The following is an 18,194-nucleotide window of genomic DNA, read 5'->3' on the forward strand; positions in this document are numbered from 1 at the left end:
TCAGCCCTAACTTCTTAAAAGTTAGAAAATATTCGGTATACATAAATATATGTTATTACAGATAAAATTGTTACGTCGCTTTTACTGTATTCCAACTTGGCCGCACAAATTCATTAATCCGCATATGGTTTATAGCTAATAATCTGACGCGCCAATATGTTTAGTATATCAGGTCCTTGCACTTCCTGATGCTCAAGTATAATGCCCGTAATGCGTGCACATTCTTTTATATAATTTTCTAATTCACGCGCATTCAATGGTTTACGAGCGTCCTTTGCAAGTAGAGACTGAATACATTTGCTTGTCATTTGGGAGAGTTGGGTGCGTGCAGCGCTAAATACTTCATCCAAATCGTACAGCTCAAGAGGCGGCGCAGCGGGTTCACTGAATATGGGTGGAAAAGTCTTCAAGTAAAAAAAAAACAAAGAGAAGCATTTTCAAATATATTTTAGAATTATGTGTATGTATGTATGTAAATGAAACTCAATACTAACCGCTAGTTGTAACGGCGGCAATGGTATTTCAAATTCTGGTTTAATTATTTTTAGTGGCTCATATTTAACTTTTAGTTTTTCATATGTTTCTATAACATCCTTTAGCAAACGATTACTTAACGAGTAGATTGTCATGTCAAACATTTCTTTAAAATCTGTTGGTGTTTGAGCGCCACCCATTGAATCAACAAGGCAAGCCTTTGGCATATCAGCAAGAAAGGCGATATCCGTGAAGGTCTTATTTTCGTTGATCTGTAGTAGAAAGTTGAGATATATGCGGTGAAATAAAATTTTGGAATATACAAATACATAACGAAATATGTGCTAGTTTGGAAGCCAGCTGTCAGTTTTGGTGGCAAAGGGTAGTCTGCTCCATCTCCGGCTAACAGTAAACTGCAAGATTTCTGCCAACTACAGGGGCGGACAACCGTTAACCGAAGAGGGTGGAAGTGGTCATAATAGCATCAAATAAAAACAAGTAAGGGTGTCTAAGATCGTGTGTAACCGAACATTATATACTCAGCGTGAGTTTCAATTATACATTTCATTTCAGATAAATTACTTTTCTACATAACACGTGGCACCGCCCGTTTAAAAAAATTGTCTCCCCATTTCCCCTGACAATAAAATTTGATAAGTGAAATATTATTGATTCAAAACTATTTTTTTCTAAGTTATAGCTTATTATTCTAGTCTACGACCCTTTTAAACTTGTTTTATATCTAAGTTGCCGTGGAATTTAACCGATCCCGTCCATTTTTACTAGAAATATTATCTGCTATAAAGAGAATATGTGTACACAATTTCACAATATGTTAATTTTTCTTCGAGCTATGACTCCCGAAACATAGAAAATTGCTTAGTCAAAAAAGGGGTGGTGCCACGCCCGTTTTTTAAAACATGAATTTTTTCATATTTATTTTTATAAATCCACTTGGGAAATGAAATACCATTGATATAAAGCTCTTTTTTGCAAAGATATAACTTATTTTATTAGTCTATGACCCTTTTAAAAATATTTTATATAAAAGTGGGCGTGGTCCTTAACCGACTTCGTTAATTTTTCTTCAAAGCATTCCTAATAGTAAAGGCAACCTCTCTGTCGAATTTTGTTACGATAGGTTTAACGATTTTTGATTTATGATTAATAATATTTGTAAAATTGATTTTATCACAACTGGGCGGTGCTATGCCCAATTTAAAAAACGTTTTCAAATTTTTATTAAGAGTCCACGCGTCAAATTTCAACATTCCAGGTGTATTATTTACTAAATACTCAGGTTTTTTGTGTTTTCCAAAATGTTATATACATAAAAAGTGGGCGTGGTTATCATCCGATTTCACTCATTTTTAATACCAACCTATTCTGGGTCCAGGTAAGCTAGTGGTCCAAATTTGGTGAATATATCTCAATATTTACACAAGTTATCGTGTTAACGGACAGATGGACGGACATGGCTCAATCAAATTTTTTTTCGATACTGATGATTTTGATATATGGAAGTCTATATCTATCTCGATTCCTTTGTACCTGTACAACCAACCGTTACCCAATCAAAGTTAATATACTATGTGTGCAAAGCACCTTGAGTATAAAAATTTAAGACGCGATAGCCTCCGAAGAGGTTTTAAGGGGAACTTCTCTTCCAATTTTCGTCGTGCTCCTTTAAAGTTTTCCTACAAATTGGCAAGACGGGACCTACTTGTTTTATGCCGACTCCGAACGGCATCTGCAAGGCAGATGAGTTTTCACTGAGAGCTTTTCATGGCAGATATACACTCGGAGTGCTTGCCAAACACTGCCGAGGGGTGACCCCGCTCAGAAACATTTTCTTCTAGCTGAAAAAACTTGTTTCTAAAATTTTGATGTTGTTTTGCCCGGGGAGCGAAGCCAGGATCATCGCTGTGGTAGTCGGAACACGCTACCGTTACACCTCGGCGGCCGCGTATCAAAAATAAAATAAAAAATAAATGTAAGGCGCGATAACCTCCGAAGAGATCTAAGGCCGAGCTTCTCTTCCAATTTGCGTCGTGCTCCTCTTGATTTTCCCTACAAATTGGCCGGGCGGCCACCGTGGTGTGATGGTAGCGTGCTCCGCCTACCACACCGTATGCCCTGGGTTCGCACCCCGGGCAAAGCAACATCAAAATTTTAGAAATAAGGTTTTTAAATTAGAAGAAAATTTTTCTAAGCGGGGTCGCCCCTCGGCAGTGTTTGGCAAGCGCTCCGGGTGTATTTCTGCCATGAAAAGCTCTCAGTGAAAACACATCTGCCTTGCAGATGCCGTTCGGAGTCGGCCGCGTATCAAAACTGAATCTTTATATCATGGTTTATATCTTGAGCGATATAGCTTTCAGTCGTCGCTTGAATCACTTAGAAAGTTCGCTCGCGAAACATTCGGGCTAGTATGTACATTAAAGTGGTAGGTCCAAAGAGGACTATCAACATCAGTAATTTATCCCAAAAAATTCGTGGCCCATCGCTCTAACTTTAAAAATCTACCAAAAATATCTCTAATCAAACATCAAACCTTCTACTTCATCCCGCCCTCCCCACCCCCTAGTTCCATGAGGAACTTACGTTCGCCCGAGCCTCTGCTGTTAATGAAACAGGATTCGACACGGGTAGGTGAGGTTGACAATTGGGTTGGAGCAGCTATATATTGCGCTGGCAACCGCTTGAGAGGGTTGCGCTCCACAATCCCTTTAATCAAATTGGTATTTCAATCCCCTCTTACGATAGGCATACCTACCGCGGGTATATTTTAAGCCCCCTAACCCGCTAGGGGGGTTTAGAGAGTGTTACAGAGCGGTTGATCACGTTACTAGCAGCTCTTCCCGCCCACTCTCTTTAAAGGACTTTGATGATAGTTCCAGAGAGATCGAACCCATTACATTGGTTTATTATTACATGTAATTTATTAACGATTTACAGGCGAACAATTGGTTTGACCCCGCGAAACGTCTACATTTAACGTCACTTCAGAGTGACAAACAAAAAGCATTTTAGTTACGTCATGCATTTTGGGTTATTTATGTTCACGTTCTCACCTCCACATCGTTAAAATCCAAATGTGTAAACTTAATCTCATTGCCTCCCAATAACTGCAAAAAGTACTCCAATAATGCATCATTTGTTTTATCACTTAAATATTTATCATGCCACATGTAGCCCGAGCCAATGGCAAGTATTTTGCCGCCATGCTCATTCGTGTAGTAACCAGCCAAAGGTCTAGAAATTAAGTACATTGCAATTCTAACTGAAGCGAAAAAATCCAAAGAAAATTGTATTCACCGATTGAAGGGATAAACAACCGGACCAGTTGTAAGCAAGATATTCGCAGGCTCAGAAACATTCAAAGTCGCACCATAGGGATATTGAAAATGTATTTTATATTTTTCATCACTAAAATCAAAATCGACAATTTCGATATCTTTTTTGAGAAGGTGACGCCACATGGCCTCACATACTACGCCGCCACCAACAATGCACTCCTTTGGATGGAAATTCTTGTAGTAGTGTGGGCGTACGACGGTATCTAGAAAAATGGGCAAATAATGAATATGGTTGTTTGATACATACATACATATGCCTTTCTCACTAACCGCTATTTATGTATATACCATATTGCTCTAAAAAGAAGTTTACATTCGTATTGTAGTCCCGTTCGCCGCCTTCGCCAAGCATCACCCACAATTTGCCACCCCTTTCTACAAATTCCTTGAGCACTTGAAATTCTTCTTCGGTGAAACGATCTTGTGGCCCAGCTAACACAAATATATCAACGCGCTGTAATCTGTCTTTCTTGAGCTCACCATCACTCCTATTGAAGATTTTTAGTTTCAAATTTCACAAATTCTTGATGGATTCATATTCATACTTACTTTTCGACTTTCCAATTAATTTTTACTTTACGATGCAGCATTTTATAGTTATCGGACAGTTGAAAGCGTTCATTTTTAGAGATATCGAAACAAATAAGACCTTTCGACATGGCTAAATTTTTTTATTTTTTCTTAAATTAACTTTGCAATAGCAAATAATACCGTGAAATAATTTCCCGCTTGTGTTGGTCATTTCCGTTTCCTAGCAACAAAGCAAACCGTTTGGGAGGAGTGAAAAAGATGCCAGACTCAGCATATTTTGGTAAAAGTTTAACTACCCTGCACATAAGGCATTAAGGGCTCATTAAACTTCCTTAACCCTAACGCCATAGTAGTAAACATACCCATATCCATGACCATCTCCAATGTGATCGATTAATGGTGCCTTAACCTAAAAATCGTGAAAATTTCATAAAAATTAAGAAAACGGAAAAAATTACAAACATATTTCACTAAATATAAATCTCTTAGTCATAACGTATCCAAAACAATGAATAAAATCTACAAAAAGTTATTTAAATCACCAACTCAAATATTTTTAGATTATGGATGTGGCGAGAAACCAAAAACGAATTGGTTGGCTTTGGTATGGTTATGTCGTTAGCGTTATGGTATGGCACCATTAATCGATTACATTGATTTTCAAAAGGTAGGTTCGATCAGCTGTTTTATCTGGTTATGGTTATATGGTAATAAATGACCATTAATTGGCCCTTTAGCCGTTCGCAGAGATCCTGAGCCAGATAAATAAATTTAAATAAGATAAATAATTTTGCATGTAAATGCAACAACAACGATTTGAGCCAGATAAATCCAGATAAAAGTTTGGTTCAATTTGTGATCCAGATAATTTGTTAATTTCTTGTCTTTTGTTTGGGCAGCACTGCCTTTGATATATGTACCAATTTTTGTTTTAATTATTACGTGGTAAATAAACACAGCTGCAACATCTGCTTATCTCATTTGTACAAAAATATAACGAGCTCTGCTTCTCATGTCTTCCAAGAGATCCAGAACATTCTCGTGAGAATTGTGCATGATACGTAGCTAGAAACCCACTGGATGACGGCTAATTTGTTTTTCGGATGCATAAATATCTGAAAGTTAATATACTGAAATAGGGTGAATAATATGACATATTCACAAGTGGCATAACCCCAAGTAAAAAACTTGCAGTGACATGACCCCAAGGTTTTTACTTGGGAGTATGTCACTGTAGTTGGGATGAAATATTCCCAGGTAAAAGAGACTTATTCTCAAACAATTTTTAACAAAATTTGAGTGTAAGACTTTAAGGGCCAATTAATGGTAACTTATCCATAACCAGATAAAACAGCTGTTCGAACCAGCCTTATGGAAATCAATGTAATCGATTAATGGTGTAATACCATAACGCTAAAGCCATAACCATATCATGGCCAACCAATTGGTTTTTGGTTTTTCGCAATATCCATAACCTAAAAATATTTGAGTTGGTGAATTTATTAACTTTTTGTATATTTTATTTATTGTTTTGAATACGTTTTGACTAATACTAGGTTCAAACACACACCAAATTAGCAATTTATACTATTTGGGCAATTTATTACGCAATTTATCATATAATAAATTGTAATAACAAATTGCCAATTTAAAAAGAATTGCGTAATAAATTGTTTCAAACTGCAAATGCAACCTTGTATAGTGTGTTTATTGAGTAGATTTCAACGTCAGTTGCGCATGGCTGAACTATATGGTTGGCTCATCTCATCAGCTGATTTTATGTCTTTCATTTCACTGGAGTAGGGATTGTCAAAAGAAGATGGCAAACTCAAAATGAAATCAAAACATTGAACACATTTTCTTACAACACACAAAAATTTCAAAGTTTTATGTTTTCATTCCATTTCATTCGCCTAATACCAACACGCACATTTTGACAGTCTGAACAAAGGTATGTTCTTGCTGTAGAGATGAGCCAACCAGCTATCAAATTACTATTGTGTAAGCTAAATCGAGTTGTATGAACAGCACTCAATTCAAATCGAAATTTCCTCAATTTATTTTTCTGTTTGAACATAGTATAAGAGACTTATTGTATGTGGAATATGTTTGTAATTTTTTGCGTTTTCCCCGTTTTTATGAAAATGTCGGCTGTTTAAAGTTATGCCACCATTAATCGATCAGAATGGATATGGTTATGGATATGGGTATGGTTACGACTATGGCGTTAGTGTTAAGGAAGTTTAACTGGACCTTTAGTAATATTCGGGTATTGCTTTTATTTTATTTTTATTTTGTTTTACTATACAATGTCAACGAAAAAATAATTGTACTATATTCCGAACTCATTAAACATTTTAAAAATAAAACAAATATTTCCAATACACAAATAACTCTGAAAATTTAATTATTTTAAAAGTTATATGATATAAAGCTCTGAAAATAATACGGAAGACTTTCCAATTTCTCCAAAATACACCTAATAAAGAAAAATGCTCCAAGTTTGTCGAGTTCTGATACAATTCGGATGGGTTTTTATGACAGTTTTCGTTGCGGCCGAGTAAAATAATTAATTAAATTACTTAAATAATTTTACTCACATAGGGATCTGAAAACAGATAATTTCTGAAAAGCTGAGCTCCAAAAAAATTTGAATAAACATCGCACGTATCATTAGTTTTCATAAAATTATTTGGACACATAAGCATTCGTTGTCAGCTGGGGTAGCTTCAGCAGTGATGCACATATCATCATCCCTTGCAGGATAAATACTTAAGATGTATGATGGTATCGAAATGATCAAATGCCTTAAAGCTTCTCCTACATTGGACTCCTTCAAACACCTAATGGGTTCGGTTTTCTTCTGCGCCAGGGCACCTACTGCTTAGCTGCATATTTTAAAAATGTCTTCATTTGCGAAGATTTGGAGGAAGGTTTCCTTGATTTAATTTAATATGTTATATTTTGTGTTTTTGTCAGTACCATGTAAATTTTTTTTCACCGTCTGCCAACTTTTGTTCTTATAATAAATATTCAGCCTTTTTAATTGCCCTAATTATGAGCACTCGAGTACTGTCATCGACGTCCTCAATGGAGATGAGTAATTTCGTATTTCCTTTCGATGCGTTGGTGCTTCGGATGAGAATGTGCTGCTGGGGCATATACTTTGGGAGCTGCCATCATTCAACGAGTAAAATAATTTTGACGATGGCAATACCTACAATGCAACGAATGAAATGTCACTTTGACTTTTCAGCCTTTCAAAAGCGCAAACGAGTTTGTGTGTGTGTTAAAAATTACGAAATAAACCAGCCTTTTTTTGCCAAAAATCGAAAATTTTTGTGCTATCGCAATTTGCGAATATTTGCTGAAACTTTAACTCAAAAAACAGTAAATAGATAACACAAAATGGCAGCGGTGTGTGGGCGTATGGCTTTGCGTGCGGCGACACGCCAAAATTTACAGTGCACTCCAGTGCGTTTCTGCAAAAGTAAGTGAGCCTTAAAAGTACAATAGAAAACCCCCGATTAAGATAGTTGCGTTACTGAAAATAGCTATTTAGTATTTTAATTAAAACCACTATTGCCTGGAGTAAGTGACTCCAGGACTAACGAAAGTTTGAGGCTACTGACTGGTATGAGTACTTCTGACAGTTCGCACACGCATTTTTCTCGTGTGGCAAACCCGGTGATGAATGATTGCGCGGGGTCGGAATGCAAATGTTACGTAATGTTAAGGAAGCAAAAACCGAAGTTAAATGCATTTTTTGATCATATTCAGGTATACAAATGCTAACTAAAAGCTAAATGCTTTATGGCAATGTACTTTTAGGTTTATGTAACCAATGTTTCAAATCGTAGTTTTCCCTTTCATGCGGTTATTCGGTATTTGCTTTTCAAATTAAATCGTTTAGGAGCAATAGGGTTCTAAGAATAATACTCGCAACTTTCTTAAAAATACATATCTAACATTCAGATAGCCTACTCCGATTATACCATCGCAGTCAGTCAACACATTTGCCATCGCTACTCACACTAATGACCACGGTCTATTGTTTATGTAACCTTTCAAAGGTAAAATAGTCATCGTAGTTTATGTGCTGTATTCATTTTTGTTACATTCATATTAATATATAATTTTTAATAGCTGCTTACCTAACCATGTATGCATAAAAAATACGCATTCAGGATAATCGAAAATAGATAACCTTCCATATAGGTCTGACATCTAGTCACGTTGAATTCTGTTAGCTATGTAGATCGCTGTAAACAAAGTTTGTTGTCTTATCCTTCTCATTTTTGTAGCAGTGTTGTCAGCTGAAGGGGTGAATGGCCAATGAAAAACAATATCACGGGTGGTGGGTAGACTATTGATTTCTTGAGATGTCACTTAAAAAAATTACTCTATGTCGACGTCGGAGTAGAATTTCACCGTCTCGACTGCGAGTTCGAAAACGCCTTATCTCAGAAATTTGTTTAAAAAAGCCCTACCTCCTTGTTGTTGTTGTTGTAGCGATTAGGTTACTCCCCGAAGGCTTTGGGGAGTGTTATCGATGTGATGGTCCTTTGTCGGATACAGATCCGATACGCTCCGGTAACACAGCACCATTAAGGTGCTGGCCCGACCATCTCGGGAACGATTTATATGTCCACATTGAACCTTCAGGCCATCCCTCCCTCCCCACCCCCAAGTTCCATGAGGAGCTTGGGGTCGCCAGAGCCTCGTCTGTTACTGAAACGGGATTCGCCGCTCGAAGGTGAGGTTGACAATTGGGTTGGAGAAGCTATATATTGCGCTACACAACCCCTTGAATCCCAGCCCTACCTCCTTAGTAGGATTGATTTCAAAAACTCCATATCTCAAAATTGACGTAAAGCACTTTTTGTGCACAGATATTAAGTTTTTGGCATTAGATCTGAAAGAAGATGAGGTGATATTCCACTCAGCAGTCCATATTTATTGATGCTTAAAAGTTGTACGGGCCCCTTTTGGTTCATGCTTTCCCAGGAGTATTTTACCGCCTTTCAAACTACCGTTGTGGAGACGACCTCTACTCAACTATAGTCCCGAATAGTAAAGTACTTGAAACTCCCTATCACACGAATCCTGGTGACAACAATGAATATCACTCCCTCAGCGATCACGCTGAACATAAGTAAGAAAACCAGATTTGGATTGTGCAAACTCACCATTCCACCGCGAATGCTGTGCAACTGAGCTATTGATGAATGAATTTGATTTGGATATGTTGTGTAGACTGAAACTGAATGATTTCATCTATTGTAGTCAGAATTAAGGTTGTTGTTGTTGTTGTTGTAGCGATAAGGTTGCTCCCCAAAGACTTTGGGGAGTGTTATCGGTGTGATCGTCCTTTGCCGGATACAGATCCGGTACACTCCTGTAACACAGCACCATTAACGTGCTAGCCCGACCATCTCGGGCACGATTTATGTGGCCACATTAAACCTTTAGGCCATTCCCTCCATCCCCACCCCAAGTTTCATGAGGAGCTTGGGGTCGCCGGAGCCTCGCCTGTTAGTGAAACAGGATTCGCCGCGGATAGGTGAGGTTGACAATTGGATTTGGAGAAGCTATATATTGCGCTGGCAACCTGAAGGGTTGCGCTACATAGCCCCTTGAATCTGGTATTTTAGTCGCCTCTTACGACAGGCATACCTACCGCGGGTATATTCTGATCCCCTAACCCGCTGGGCGAGCAGAATTAAAGTCGAAAACATTGTTAGTCTATAAATCCAATCTCAACCCAAAGATTTATTGCATTGTTAAAGTGCTTCTTTGTGCCAACAACAGCAACAAAAGTAAAATTCTACGAAGAACAAAAATCAAATGAATTCCAAGTATTCTATAGAAAGGTTATCGAAAAGGGTTTAATGATGTGCTTTACGCTGATTCGAACATAGTTCACCGAAGCCCAAACCTTCGAGGCCTAGGTAATGATAAGAAAATTGATGAAAACTATCTGTTCAAGAAAGTGTTTCCATCGGCATCCGTACTTTATGAAGAGGAAGAGGAGACCTCCAGTAAGTTTGAGTATGACTTGATGTCCCATAGTGCTACCAATTGTAGTCAGTTTTTGTGAAACAATAATATGTTCTTTAAAAGGCTATAAATAACTAATTTAAGGGCCTACTTCTCTATTACGAAACGAGCATTCCTTTCACCTCAGAGACGAATCGCTAGTGTATTTGCACAGTCGACAACTGCTTTCGCCTTCCTGTTTGACATAAAGTAAGAAACGTAAAAGTCGAGATAAAATGATACAGAATACCCTTGCTAGACGAAATCGTTTGTAGGCGAATCGTTCGTTTGAGCTATCGCTCGCAATACAGAATAAAGCCCTAAATATTTTGAATTCCAATTTCAGTGATGAACGATCCTCTGGATCACGCAACCGGTATTGAGAAGCGTGAACTTTTAGCCAAAGCTGCTGGCAACGATAATCCCTTCGACATGAAAGTGTTCAAACGTGGCGCAGGCACCAAAGAAAACCCCAATCTGATACCATCCGCATTTGATGCGCGTATTGTTGGTTGCATCTGTGAGTGAAGAATATATAGCACAAGCGAACAAAAACTATATTTTTTTAACATCCTAAACATTTATTTTATATTATTTCCAGGCGAAGAAGATCAAACTTATGTGCAATGGATGTGGCTGCAAAAAGGTACATTAAAACGCTGCGAATGCGGTCATTGGTTCAAATTGGTTGAGAAAGCTCCTGTCTAAACTTATTACTTTTAAATAAATGCAAATATCTTTTTATTAAGAAAAAAGTAACCAAATAAATTCACAAAACCAACAAATGAAATCATGGTGAAATTGAAAAAACGGCAGATATTTAGTAAATATAAAACGAATATAATTGCTTACAAGTAAACAAGAAATGGAATAGAAAACGTACATTTGCCGAAAGCTGCTTTCAGTTAGCCAACAAACAACTACTGGCATAATATTATTAATATAAATAATAATAATTTAATTACTTTATAAACACTGTAATTAATTTATGTTGATTATATTTAGTGACAAAAAAACAACAACACCCAACACAGTGTTCCAAAATGAATTACTTATTATTTTTTGACCTCATAGCCCGGCGCAAATTCCGAAAGCTTCCTTTTGTGTTACTGACCATATTTTGCTCGAATCCTGCTTGACAAGCGGCATCAAGATGCAATTTTTTATTGTAACTGCTATACCTAAACCAATATAAAGAGATATGCACCATTGAAGTCGAATTGTGTTTGAAAATGTTATTGAATAAGGGTAAATATTAGTCCAACTATGAAAATATGATTGTTAATCCCCTTTGTAGAAGGTAAAGTGTTGTTGGTCCAGCAAAAAGGACTCACTAAAACTATTACAATCGATCTGACGTACATGCCCGTTGAAGTGCACCACACACATGGCGACTTTACCGAGTGTTATGTTAAGCTCCAAGAGGCTATCTGGAGAACTATCGTTCGCTGCATTTCAATCGACTGCCGAGATGCGGTAATAATCACTTCAGTGTGTCATGAGTAATCCGCCGCAACAGCGAGCTTGTTGAACATACTGGTATCGAAAAAGGCAAGGGGCTGTGGGACTAGTAGCATTGACAATACCTTGGAATTGTCGCTCCACAGAAGTCGTACAAAGAACTTTTAAGCAGATCAAGAAAGGAAACCTTAAGTGTAACAGTCCCATTCACATAAGATATACCTCTGGGTTAATACTCATGTTGTTGTTGTAGCGATAAGGTTGCTCCCCGAAGGCTTTGGGGAGTGTTATCGATGTGATGGTCCTTTGCCGGATACAAATCCGGTACGCTCCGGTACCATAGCACCATTAAGGTGCTAGCCCGACCATCTCGGGAACGATTTATGTGGCCACATTTAACCTTCAGGCCATTCCTTCCCTCCCTACCCCCAAGTTCCGTGAGGAGCTTGGGGTCGCCAGAGCCTCGTCTGTCAGTGAAACAGGATTCGCCGCGGATAGGTGAGGTTGACAATTGGGTTTTGAGAAGCTATATATTGCGCTGGCAACCTGAAAGGTTGCGCTACACAGCCCCTTGAATCTGGTATTTTAGTCGCCTCTTACGACAGGCATACCTACCGCGGGTATATTCTGATCCCCTAACCCGCTGGGGTGGTTAATACTCATAAATTATAGCAGTACCGGCATTAGCATATATGCTAATGAGCTCCATATCAAAACGTTTCCCACGACATCCGGTACTGCTACAACAACAACAGCCGGTTCAATGCGGATGACGCACTGCTCCAAGTAAGTGAACTTGATATCATGTTAGCTAGGAGCAAAATGCAGGAAGACTTGAACACCCTATACAGGTGGCTTTGTAACAATAAGCTTAAACTTAATGTTAATAAAACCCATTTTATGGTCATATCTAGAGCGATGAATAAGGAATCTTGTAATATCGAGCTAAAAAAGGGCCTGAAATATTTCAATGAACTTCCTAATCACATAAAAAGTAGTAATAACTTCAATAATTTTAAAAAAAGTTTATTGGAGCATTGTAAAACCATTACAATAAGATAGTTTTTTTTTTTTTTTTTTTTATTTTTTACATGACATACCGATACTGGAGCGCGAAAAGGGAATGGTAATACTGGTAGCAGCAAAATACAATGCACCCGGCCCTAAGGAAAAGAAAATCAGTCGCCACCTGTAACTCCAGACAGTTCCAACAACAAATTTCGCTGGAATTCGGTATTTTCAGCCTATATTTACTGTTGCTGATCGGGATCACTCGCATTCCGACAGCATTAATATAACAATAAAATTATATGATGTGTAAACAAAATAAGGTCAAACAAAAGTTGGAGCAGGGGGGATTGGAAACACGTCCTTTTCAACCTCCCAATATATTTTGAGCTGTGCTGATCGGAATCTTCATGGGTTCCGACAGCGTCTTTACTAAACAAAGTAGAGGGGTGATTGGGTACACTTCAATTTCCAACATCCAAAGACATGTTTAGCTGTGTTGATCGGAGACCAATACATTCCGACAGCTTAAAATACAAATATAATTGCAAAATATAAGTTCCAAATTTTGTTGCCTTAAGCTGGGAGCCCTGGAGGATTGGAAACGCGTCCTTTCCAACCTTCCTTAAATGACTGGCTCCCAGACTCGTCCGTTTGTTACGCCAGTAAATATGCTGATCGGAATCACATGGCATTCCAACAGCATATTCAATAGAAATAAATGATATAATAATGAATTGTACTTAGTAGTTTAAGTTTTAGGCCTAAACAGCCGTAATAATAAATAAATTAAAAAATGTACCGGAGGGACTTGGGATCTCTCTCGACCCCGGGCTGCCTTTTCAGTGTAACCCCATTTAACCACATATCAAAACGTTACAACTGCAAACGAAAATTTTCAGCAAAATTGAGAAAATGTAATCATTAGAAATTATTAATGAGAATTTTAAGAAGTTATCCTTTTACTTGTTACCTTAAAGATATTGGAAAGAAGAAATGATTATATCAAAACCCGAAAAATATTGCACTTACTGCCTTTTGATATGGAAATCCTCATTTCACTTTTTAGAATACTGAAAAATAGGTATTTTTGTATTGTTATTAGCAAGCTACGTATTTAACTTAACTCGACTATTAATAAATATTTTCGAAAAAAGGGATTCGAAGCTGAATTCTCGCAAATAAAAGTTTCTTGGCAATTATGGCTGCCTTACCAACGAGCTGTTTTTCAATCTTCCTACAAATTTTGAAAAAGTGTCCAAAGTTATCCTGTCGCAATTTCTCCACTACGAAAGCATGTTTAGGTGGTAAGTGTGGACAACAACTTAGGATTTATAAGTGATATTAGAAAGCTGACAAACAATCCCAATTAAGAAATGAACGATCCAATGGAGCATGCAACTGGCATCGAGAAACGCGAATTGGAACAGTGGAAAGCGGGTAATAAAGATCCATGGCTACTCGATACGATCATAAAACGTGGGCCTGGCACTAAAGAGCAACCAACTATGATTCCATCTGCATTTAGTGGGCGTATTATAGGCTGCGCATGTGAGCATGCATGAGATTGTTGTCATACTTTTGTATTTAGCTTTTTGCAAACATTCTTTTTAGGTAAGGGTAATCTCTTTGTTAATTGGATGTGGCTGGAAAATGGTGCACCCAAACGGTGTGAATGTGGATTTTATTTCCAATTAAAGGAAGTAAAACCAATTTAAAAAGAATTACAGCAAAAGTCAACTTCAAGCCGTGGCATATATTCGTCCGATTAATTAATATATTATTAATTATTAATTTGAATAAAATTGTTTACACATTCTAATTAAGCTAAGAATATTAACCTATGGTATAACCAGTTAACAGGTAACCACTATTACCATTCATATTTACTTCAGGATGTGTGCGATTGGGCAATATTTGATAGTAGCGTAGCCAATTTGAAGTCAAATGCAAATTTGTGACATTCGAGTTGGTTTTCAGCTCTACATACAAGTCCATTAACAATTCCTTGCTAAGACTGTACAACACAATTGGGCGTGAAGGTTTTACAAAGGGTAATAAAGTTTGCACGATGTTACTTGGGTGTTCCTTTGCTGCTATGACAAGTGCATCGAACTTGACGCGCATTAACTCACATGCACGCCGGTTTTCTATTTGCCATTTCTGCGCCGGCGCTGCTGGAACTGTTGCGGATGTGTTATTTGTTTCGCTAGAATCGCCGGTGCTGTCGATATTAGGGGATGTTGCTGTTGTTGTAACAGTGCTTGATGTTGCCCCCGATGTTGCTGCAGAAAAAAAAGAGAAGTTATTACAGCTAGCAAGGGTTTATGGTCCTGCAATGGCGAAAACCTGTCAGAGGTTTTTGATAATACAAGTTTAGGTCTTTCTGTAAACAAGATCAGAAAGGCTTTGGAGAATTCTCCAAGTGAGTTTTTGGCAATATTTTTATACAGATCAAGCCTGTCTAATCGTTTATTCAATGTTACTTACCCGCATCATCTTCGCTTAGTTTCTGCTTTTTACTGCTTGGCTCGATTTCTTCAATGGGTGTGCTTGGCTCAGTAGCGGCCTCGGGCAACTGTTGATCCTTCCCTTGATAGTATTCTCGCAGCACCGAATATAAATTTACTGAGATACAACGTTGTAGTTGCTCTTGAGGCAAATTTAGCGCTAGCATTGCTTGCTTCTGTGGCACATTACCTGGATGCATGTGCACAAGTGTCGCCTCAGTGTTAGCGCCAATTGAATTTAGAAAGCTTGCAGGTAGCAGACCATTTGTACCACTCTCATACATTAAATAACTACCAAAGCCGCTTACACCCGCATATGAGATGAGTTGTGATAATGTGTCTATTCGCATGCCCATCACCTTTTCTGGTTCTTGTCGATAATATATTTCAGTGATTAAACGCAATGTGGGACGTCTTATTTGCACAAATTCAAAATATTTTTTTTCCTTCTTTCGCAAATACTTTTCTTGTGAATATTCGGTTTTCGTGTGGAAAGTTTTGGAATTTTCCACTATTTTTTCAATAATCTTTGTGGATTCACTGTGTTCATCGCGTAATTGTTCAATATCCTCCGGCCGCAGCGTTTGCGAGTCACCATCATCAATTATGTTGCGATTGTCGGCACCACTGGCCGAAATACCCAAACGTTCGCGTATGTCACGTAGTTCCAGCTCATTACAAAGCGCCAAGGTGTGTAGACGTAGATTGCGTTGTCCGCGTTGTTTAGATGGCGTAGTCTCTTTGGGGCACATTTTGAAAGTGGCACTGTAAGGTTGATCTAGTAATGCGCGTAATTCCAATTGTTCCTTACCCAACATGGAGGTAGTTTCCAAACTACCAAATTTTTGTAATTTCGTGTACTTTTGTCGCTGGATTACAATGTAGTCGCCAATTTGGATTTTCGGCATTTCGACGTTAGAGATTCCTGTTATGGTGGTGCGAATGGGTTTCGTTATATTTCTGACAGTGTTAACTGTGCTGATAGAGCTTATTCCAAGGCGAATTCAGTACTAGGTGATGTTATGTTCTCAAGGCGAATTCATTACAGGTGGTGTTATCCCATGATTCAATCACAAGAGGTTTGCTCGACAGACACATTTTTTGACAATTGCAGCCATTTTGCTCCCAAATCCAATTGACACCCGTTACCTGTGTTGTTTCTTTGCGAATTTTCGAAAAATATTAGTAGTAGAAATAGGAAGCAATCAGTTTACAAATACCCGACAAGTTTATTTTAATTTTATGATGAATTTATTAACTATGCCATCATCTATTAGTGTGGCTGAACATAGGTTTTATGAAAAGTACGGACACCAAGGAATCGTGTACTTTCTTAAACCTATGAACATACGAAACCTAAACCAATTCAAAATTCATCGTTCAACGTCAAAACCTCGACTATTATATCGATTCACGTAAAAATGTCATTAGTAAATAATGGAAATGCCATAACGAAATGTACTCATTGGGCACGTTAACTTATTCAGGTAAAAGTCTAGAACAGGAGTCTACTGCTAATACGCGTCCAAAAATATCGAGATAGGTGACCTCGACAATAATAATCCCAAGGCGGAAAAGAAAAATTGTATCTCTGTCCGGAGATATGTGCAGTTGAAAGTTGCCAATTTTCATGTGTTTGTTGTAATGTTTTTGTGCACTGAAAAATATTTTGTGTACAAAGGGATTTTGCACGCATTTAATTTTGATCCGACCTCATTTGTGGACCGGCCAGAGTAATTTTTTATAAGCTCGGCTGAAGGCCGTCAATGAAACCCGGGGTAATTTTCGGTTTTTCGTCAATATCTTTTGAACGAGCTAGATTATTTGTTTCCGCCCTCGAATTATTATTATCGAGGTCAATACGCGTCTTTTGACACTTCTCTTGATATTTTGGGCGCGTATTAAAAGTCGACCTTCTGTTCTATTAATTCCGTATGTTCGGAACATTCGTCTCCATTTAAGAATTTGCAGAATCGGTTTATATTTGGAATATTATGTATATTCGGACCTCGTGAGGTAGTATCAAATGAACATATTCCGAATATTCTAAATTAATGGTTTATACGCAACGCTTCCATGAATAATTAACGGAAAAGAGCTTTCCGAAATTTCAGAATAAAAAGTTGAATACTCCCTGCGTAGCGGCAGGACCGCACAAAAGCTTAACTCTTCTGTCAAAGTCAAAGTAGGAATATAAAGTTCTTAGACAATAAGCCATTTTGTTTTTTTTTTTGTTTTTGTAAGTTCATTGCGGCTGCTGAGTAGCGTATCACCCCATGTCGGCTGCCTCTCAAAATATTTTTCAAAAATTTCCCAAATCTGGATTTGTCACAAAACCGCCCCATATTAGAGTTAAATTGAAGAACGCTTCATCTCAAAATGCTTTTCATTAACTCCCTCTTATGGCATTGAACTTATGCTCATGTAGGGAGTTTTGCAAACAAATTTTGAGATAATGCATTTTTGAATAAAATTCTAACGTACGGCTTTCTTGAAACAATTTCTGAAAGAATGACCAAACCAACATAACTTTATCAATTCACTAAATATTTAGTAGAAAATGAATTATTTCCCCAAAAACTTTTGGCATTTACAAATTTATTATCACTACTAATATACTACCAAAGATACTTGTCTACTACAATTTCGCTGAAGGGGATTGAATTACTCCCCTTTTTCCTTATTTCGAAAAAGCAACCCGTCCAGATTTTTCAATTTGGGAGTGTCAAAGATCTGTCATCATTGAAGAACAAACCTCTAGTAATTGAATCATGGTGTTATCCCATCAGCTGATTGCTTCTTCTTGATAATTTTC

The 18,194-nt window shown here is 37.7% G+C and overlaps 4 protein-coding genes across 4 annotated transcripts; 2 read left to right on the plus strand and 2 right to left on the minus strand.

Moving 5' to 3' along the window:
• Positions 1 to 16: 16 nt before the first annotated feature.
• Positions 17 to 7,118, minus strand: IFT52 (intraflagellar transport 52). Its single transcript, XM_067769492.1, has 7 exons — positions 6,962 to 7,118; positions 4,380 to 4,581; positions 4,101 to 4,318; positions 3,790 to 4,033; positions 3,546 to 3,726; positions 495 to 746; positions 17 to 404 (listed from the first exon to the last, which is right to left on the minus strand). The coding sequence occupies exons 2-7, from the start codon at positions 4,487 to 4,489 to the stop codon at positions 114 to 116; spliced, it is 1,296 nt and encodes a 431-aa protein (XP_067625593.1). The 5' UTR covers positions 4,490 to 4,581; positions 6,962 to 7,118; the 3' UTR covers positions 17 to 113.
• A 492-nt stretch (positions 7,119 to 7,610) lies between these two features.
• Positions 7,611 to 11,444, plus strand: LOC137239724 (cytochrome c oxidase subunit 5B, mitochondrial-like). Its single transcript, XM_067765340.1, has 3 exons — positions 7,611 to 7,851; positions 10,747 to 10,920; positions 11,002 to 11,444. Exons 1-3 carry the CDS (start codon positions 7,770 to 7,772, stop codon positions 11,106 to 11,108), a joined length of 363 nt encoding a protein of 120 aa, XP_067621441.1. The 5' UTR covers positions 7,611 to 7,769; the 3' UTR covers positions 11,109 to 11,444.
• Positions 11,445 to 11,719: 275 nt separating this feature from the next.
• On the plus strand, positions 11,720 to 14,674 carry LOC137239723 (cytochrome c oxidase subunit 5B, mitochondrial-like). Its single transcript, XM_067765339.1, has 3 exons — positions 11,720 to 14,176; positions 14,244 to 14,420; positions 14,484 to 14,674. Exons 1-3 carry the CDS (start codon positions 14,071 to 14,073, stop codon positions 14,585 to 14,587), a joined length of 387 nt encoding a protein of 128 aa, XP_067621440.1. The 5' UTR covers positions 11,720 to 14,070; the 3' UTR covers positions 14,588 to 14,674.
• Trmt6 (tRNA methyltransferase 6 non-catalytic subunit) lies at positions 14,606 to 16,370 on the minus strand. The gene is made up of 2 exons (XM_067765338.1): positions 15,360 to 16,370; positions 14,606 to 15,154 (listed from the first exon to the last, which is right to left on the minus strand). Exons 1-2 carry the CDS (start codon positions 16,285 to 16,287, stop codon positions 14,706 to 14,708), a joined length of 1,377 nt encoding a protein of 458 aa, XP_067621439.1. The 5' UTR covers positions 16,288 to 16,370; the 3' UTR covers positions 14,606 to 14,705.
• Between the last annotated feature and the right edge of the window lie 1,824 nt (positions 16,371 to 18,194).

Source organism: Eurosta solidaginis, chromosome 2, assembly GCF_040869045.1.
Source record: "Eurosta solidaginis isolate ZX-2024a chromosome 2, ASM4086904v1, whole genome shotgun sequence".
Taxonomy (NCBI): domain Eukaryota; kingdom Metazoa; phylum Arthropoda; class Insecta; order Diptera; family Tephritidae; genus Eurosta; species Eurosta solidaginis.

What these genes read in the sequence shown, in the direction of transcription:
- IFT52 (XM_067769492.1), bottom strand. Translation starts at nt 4,489, where the DNA reads ATGTCGAAAGGTCTTATTTGTTTCGATATCTCTAAAAATGAACGCTTT. An exon ending in TGGTATATACATAAATAGCG is followed by an intron (nt 4,034 to 4,100) that starts GTTAGTGAGAAA and finishes CCATTTTTCTAG; the next exon opens with ATACCGTCGTACGCCCACAC. An exon ending in GTTGTTTATCCCTTCAATCG is followed by an intron (nt 3,727 to 3,789) that starts GTGAATACAATT and finishes CTTAATTTCTAG; the next exon opens with ACCTTTGGCTGGTTACTACA.
- LOC137239724 (XM_067765340.1), top strand. Translation starts at nt 7,770, where the DNA reads ATGGCAGCGGTGTGTGGGCGTATGGCTTTGCGTGCGGCGACACGCCAA. An exon ending in TCCAGTGCGTTTCTGCAAAA is followed by an intron (nt 7,852 to 10,746) that starts GTAAGTGAGCCT and finishes TTCCAATTTCAG; the next exon opens with TGATGAACGATCCTCTGGAT. An exon ending in GCGTATTGTTGGTTGCATCT is followed by an intron (nt 10,921 to 11,001) that starts GTGAGTGAAGAA and finishes TATTATTTCCAG; the next exon opens with GCGAAGAAGATCAAACTTAT.
- LOC137239723 (XM_067765339.1), top strand. Translation starts at nt 14,071, where the DNA reads ATGGCTGCCTTACCAACGAGCTGTTTTTCAATCTTCCTACAAATTTTG. An exon ending in TACGAAAGCATGTTTAGGTG is followed by an intron (nt 14,177 to 14,243) that starts GTAAGTGTGGAC and finishes ATCCCAATTAAG; the next exon opens with AAATGAACGATCCAATGGAG. An exon ending in GCGTATTATAGGCTGCGCAT is followed by an intron (nt 14,421 to 14,483) that starts GTGAGCATGCAT and finishes CATTCTTTTTAG; the next exon opens with GTAAGGGTAATCTCTTTGTT.
- Trmt6 (XM_067765338.1), bottom strand. Translation starts at nt 16,287, where the DNA reads ATGCCGAAAATCCAAATTGGCGACTACATTGTAATCCAGCGACAAAAG. An exon ending in ACTAAGCGAAGATGATGCGG is followed by an intron (nt 15,155 to 15,359) that starts GTAAGTAACATT and finishes TTTTTTCTGCAG; the next exon opens with CAACATCGGGGGCAACATCA.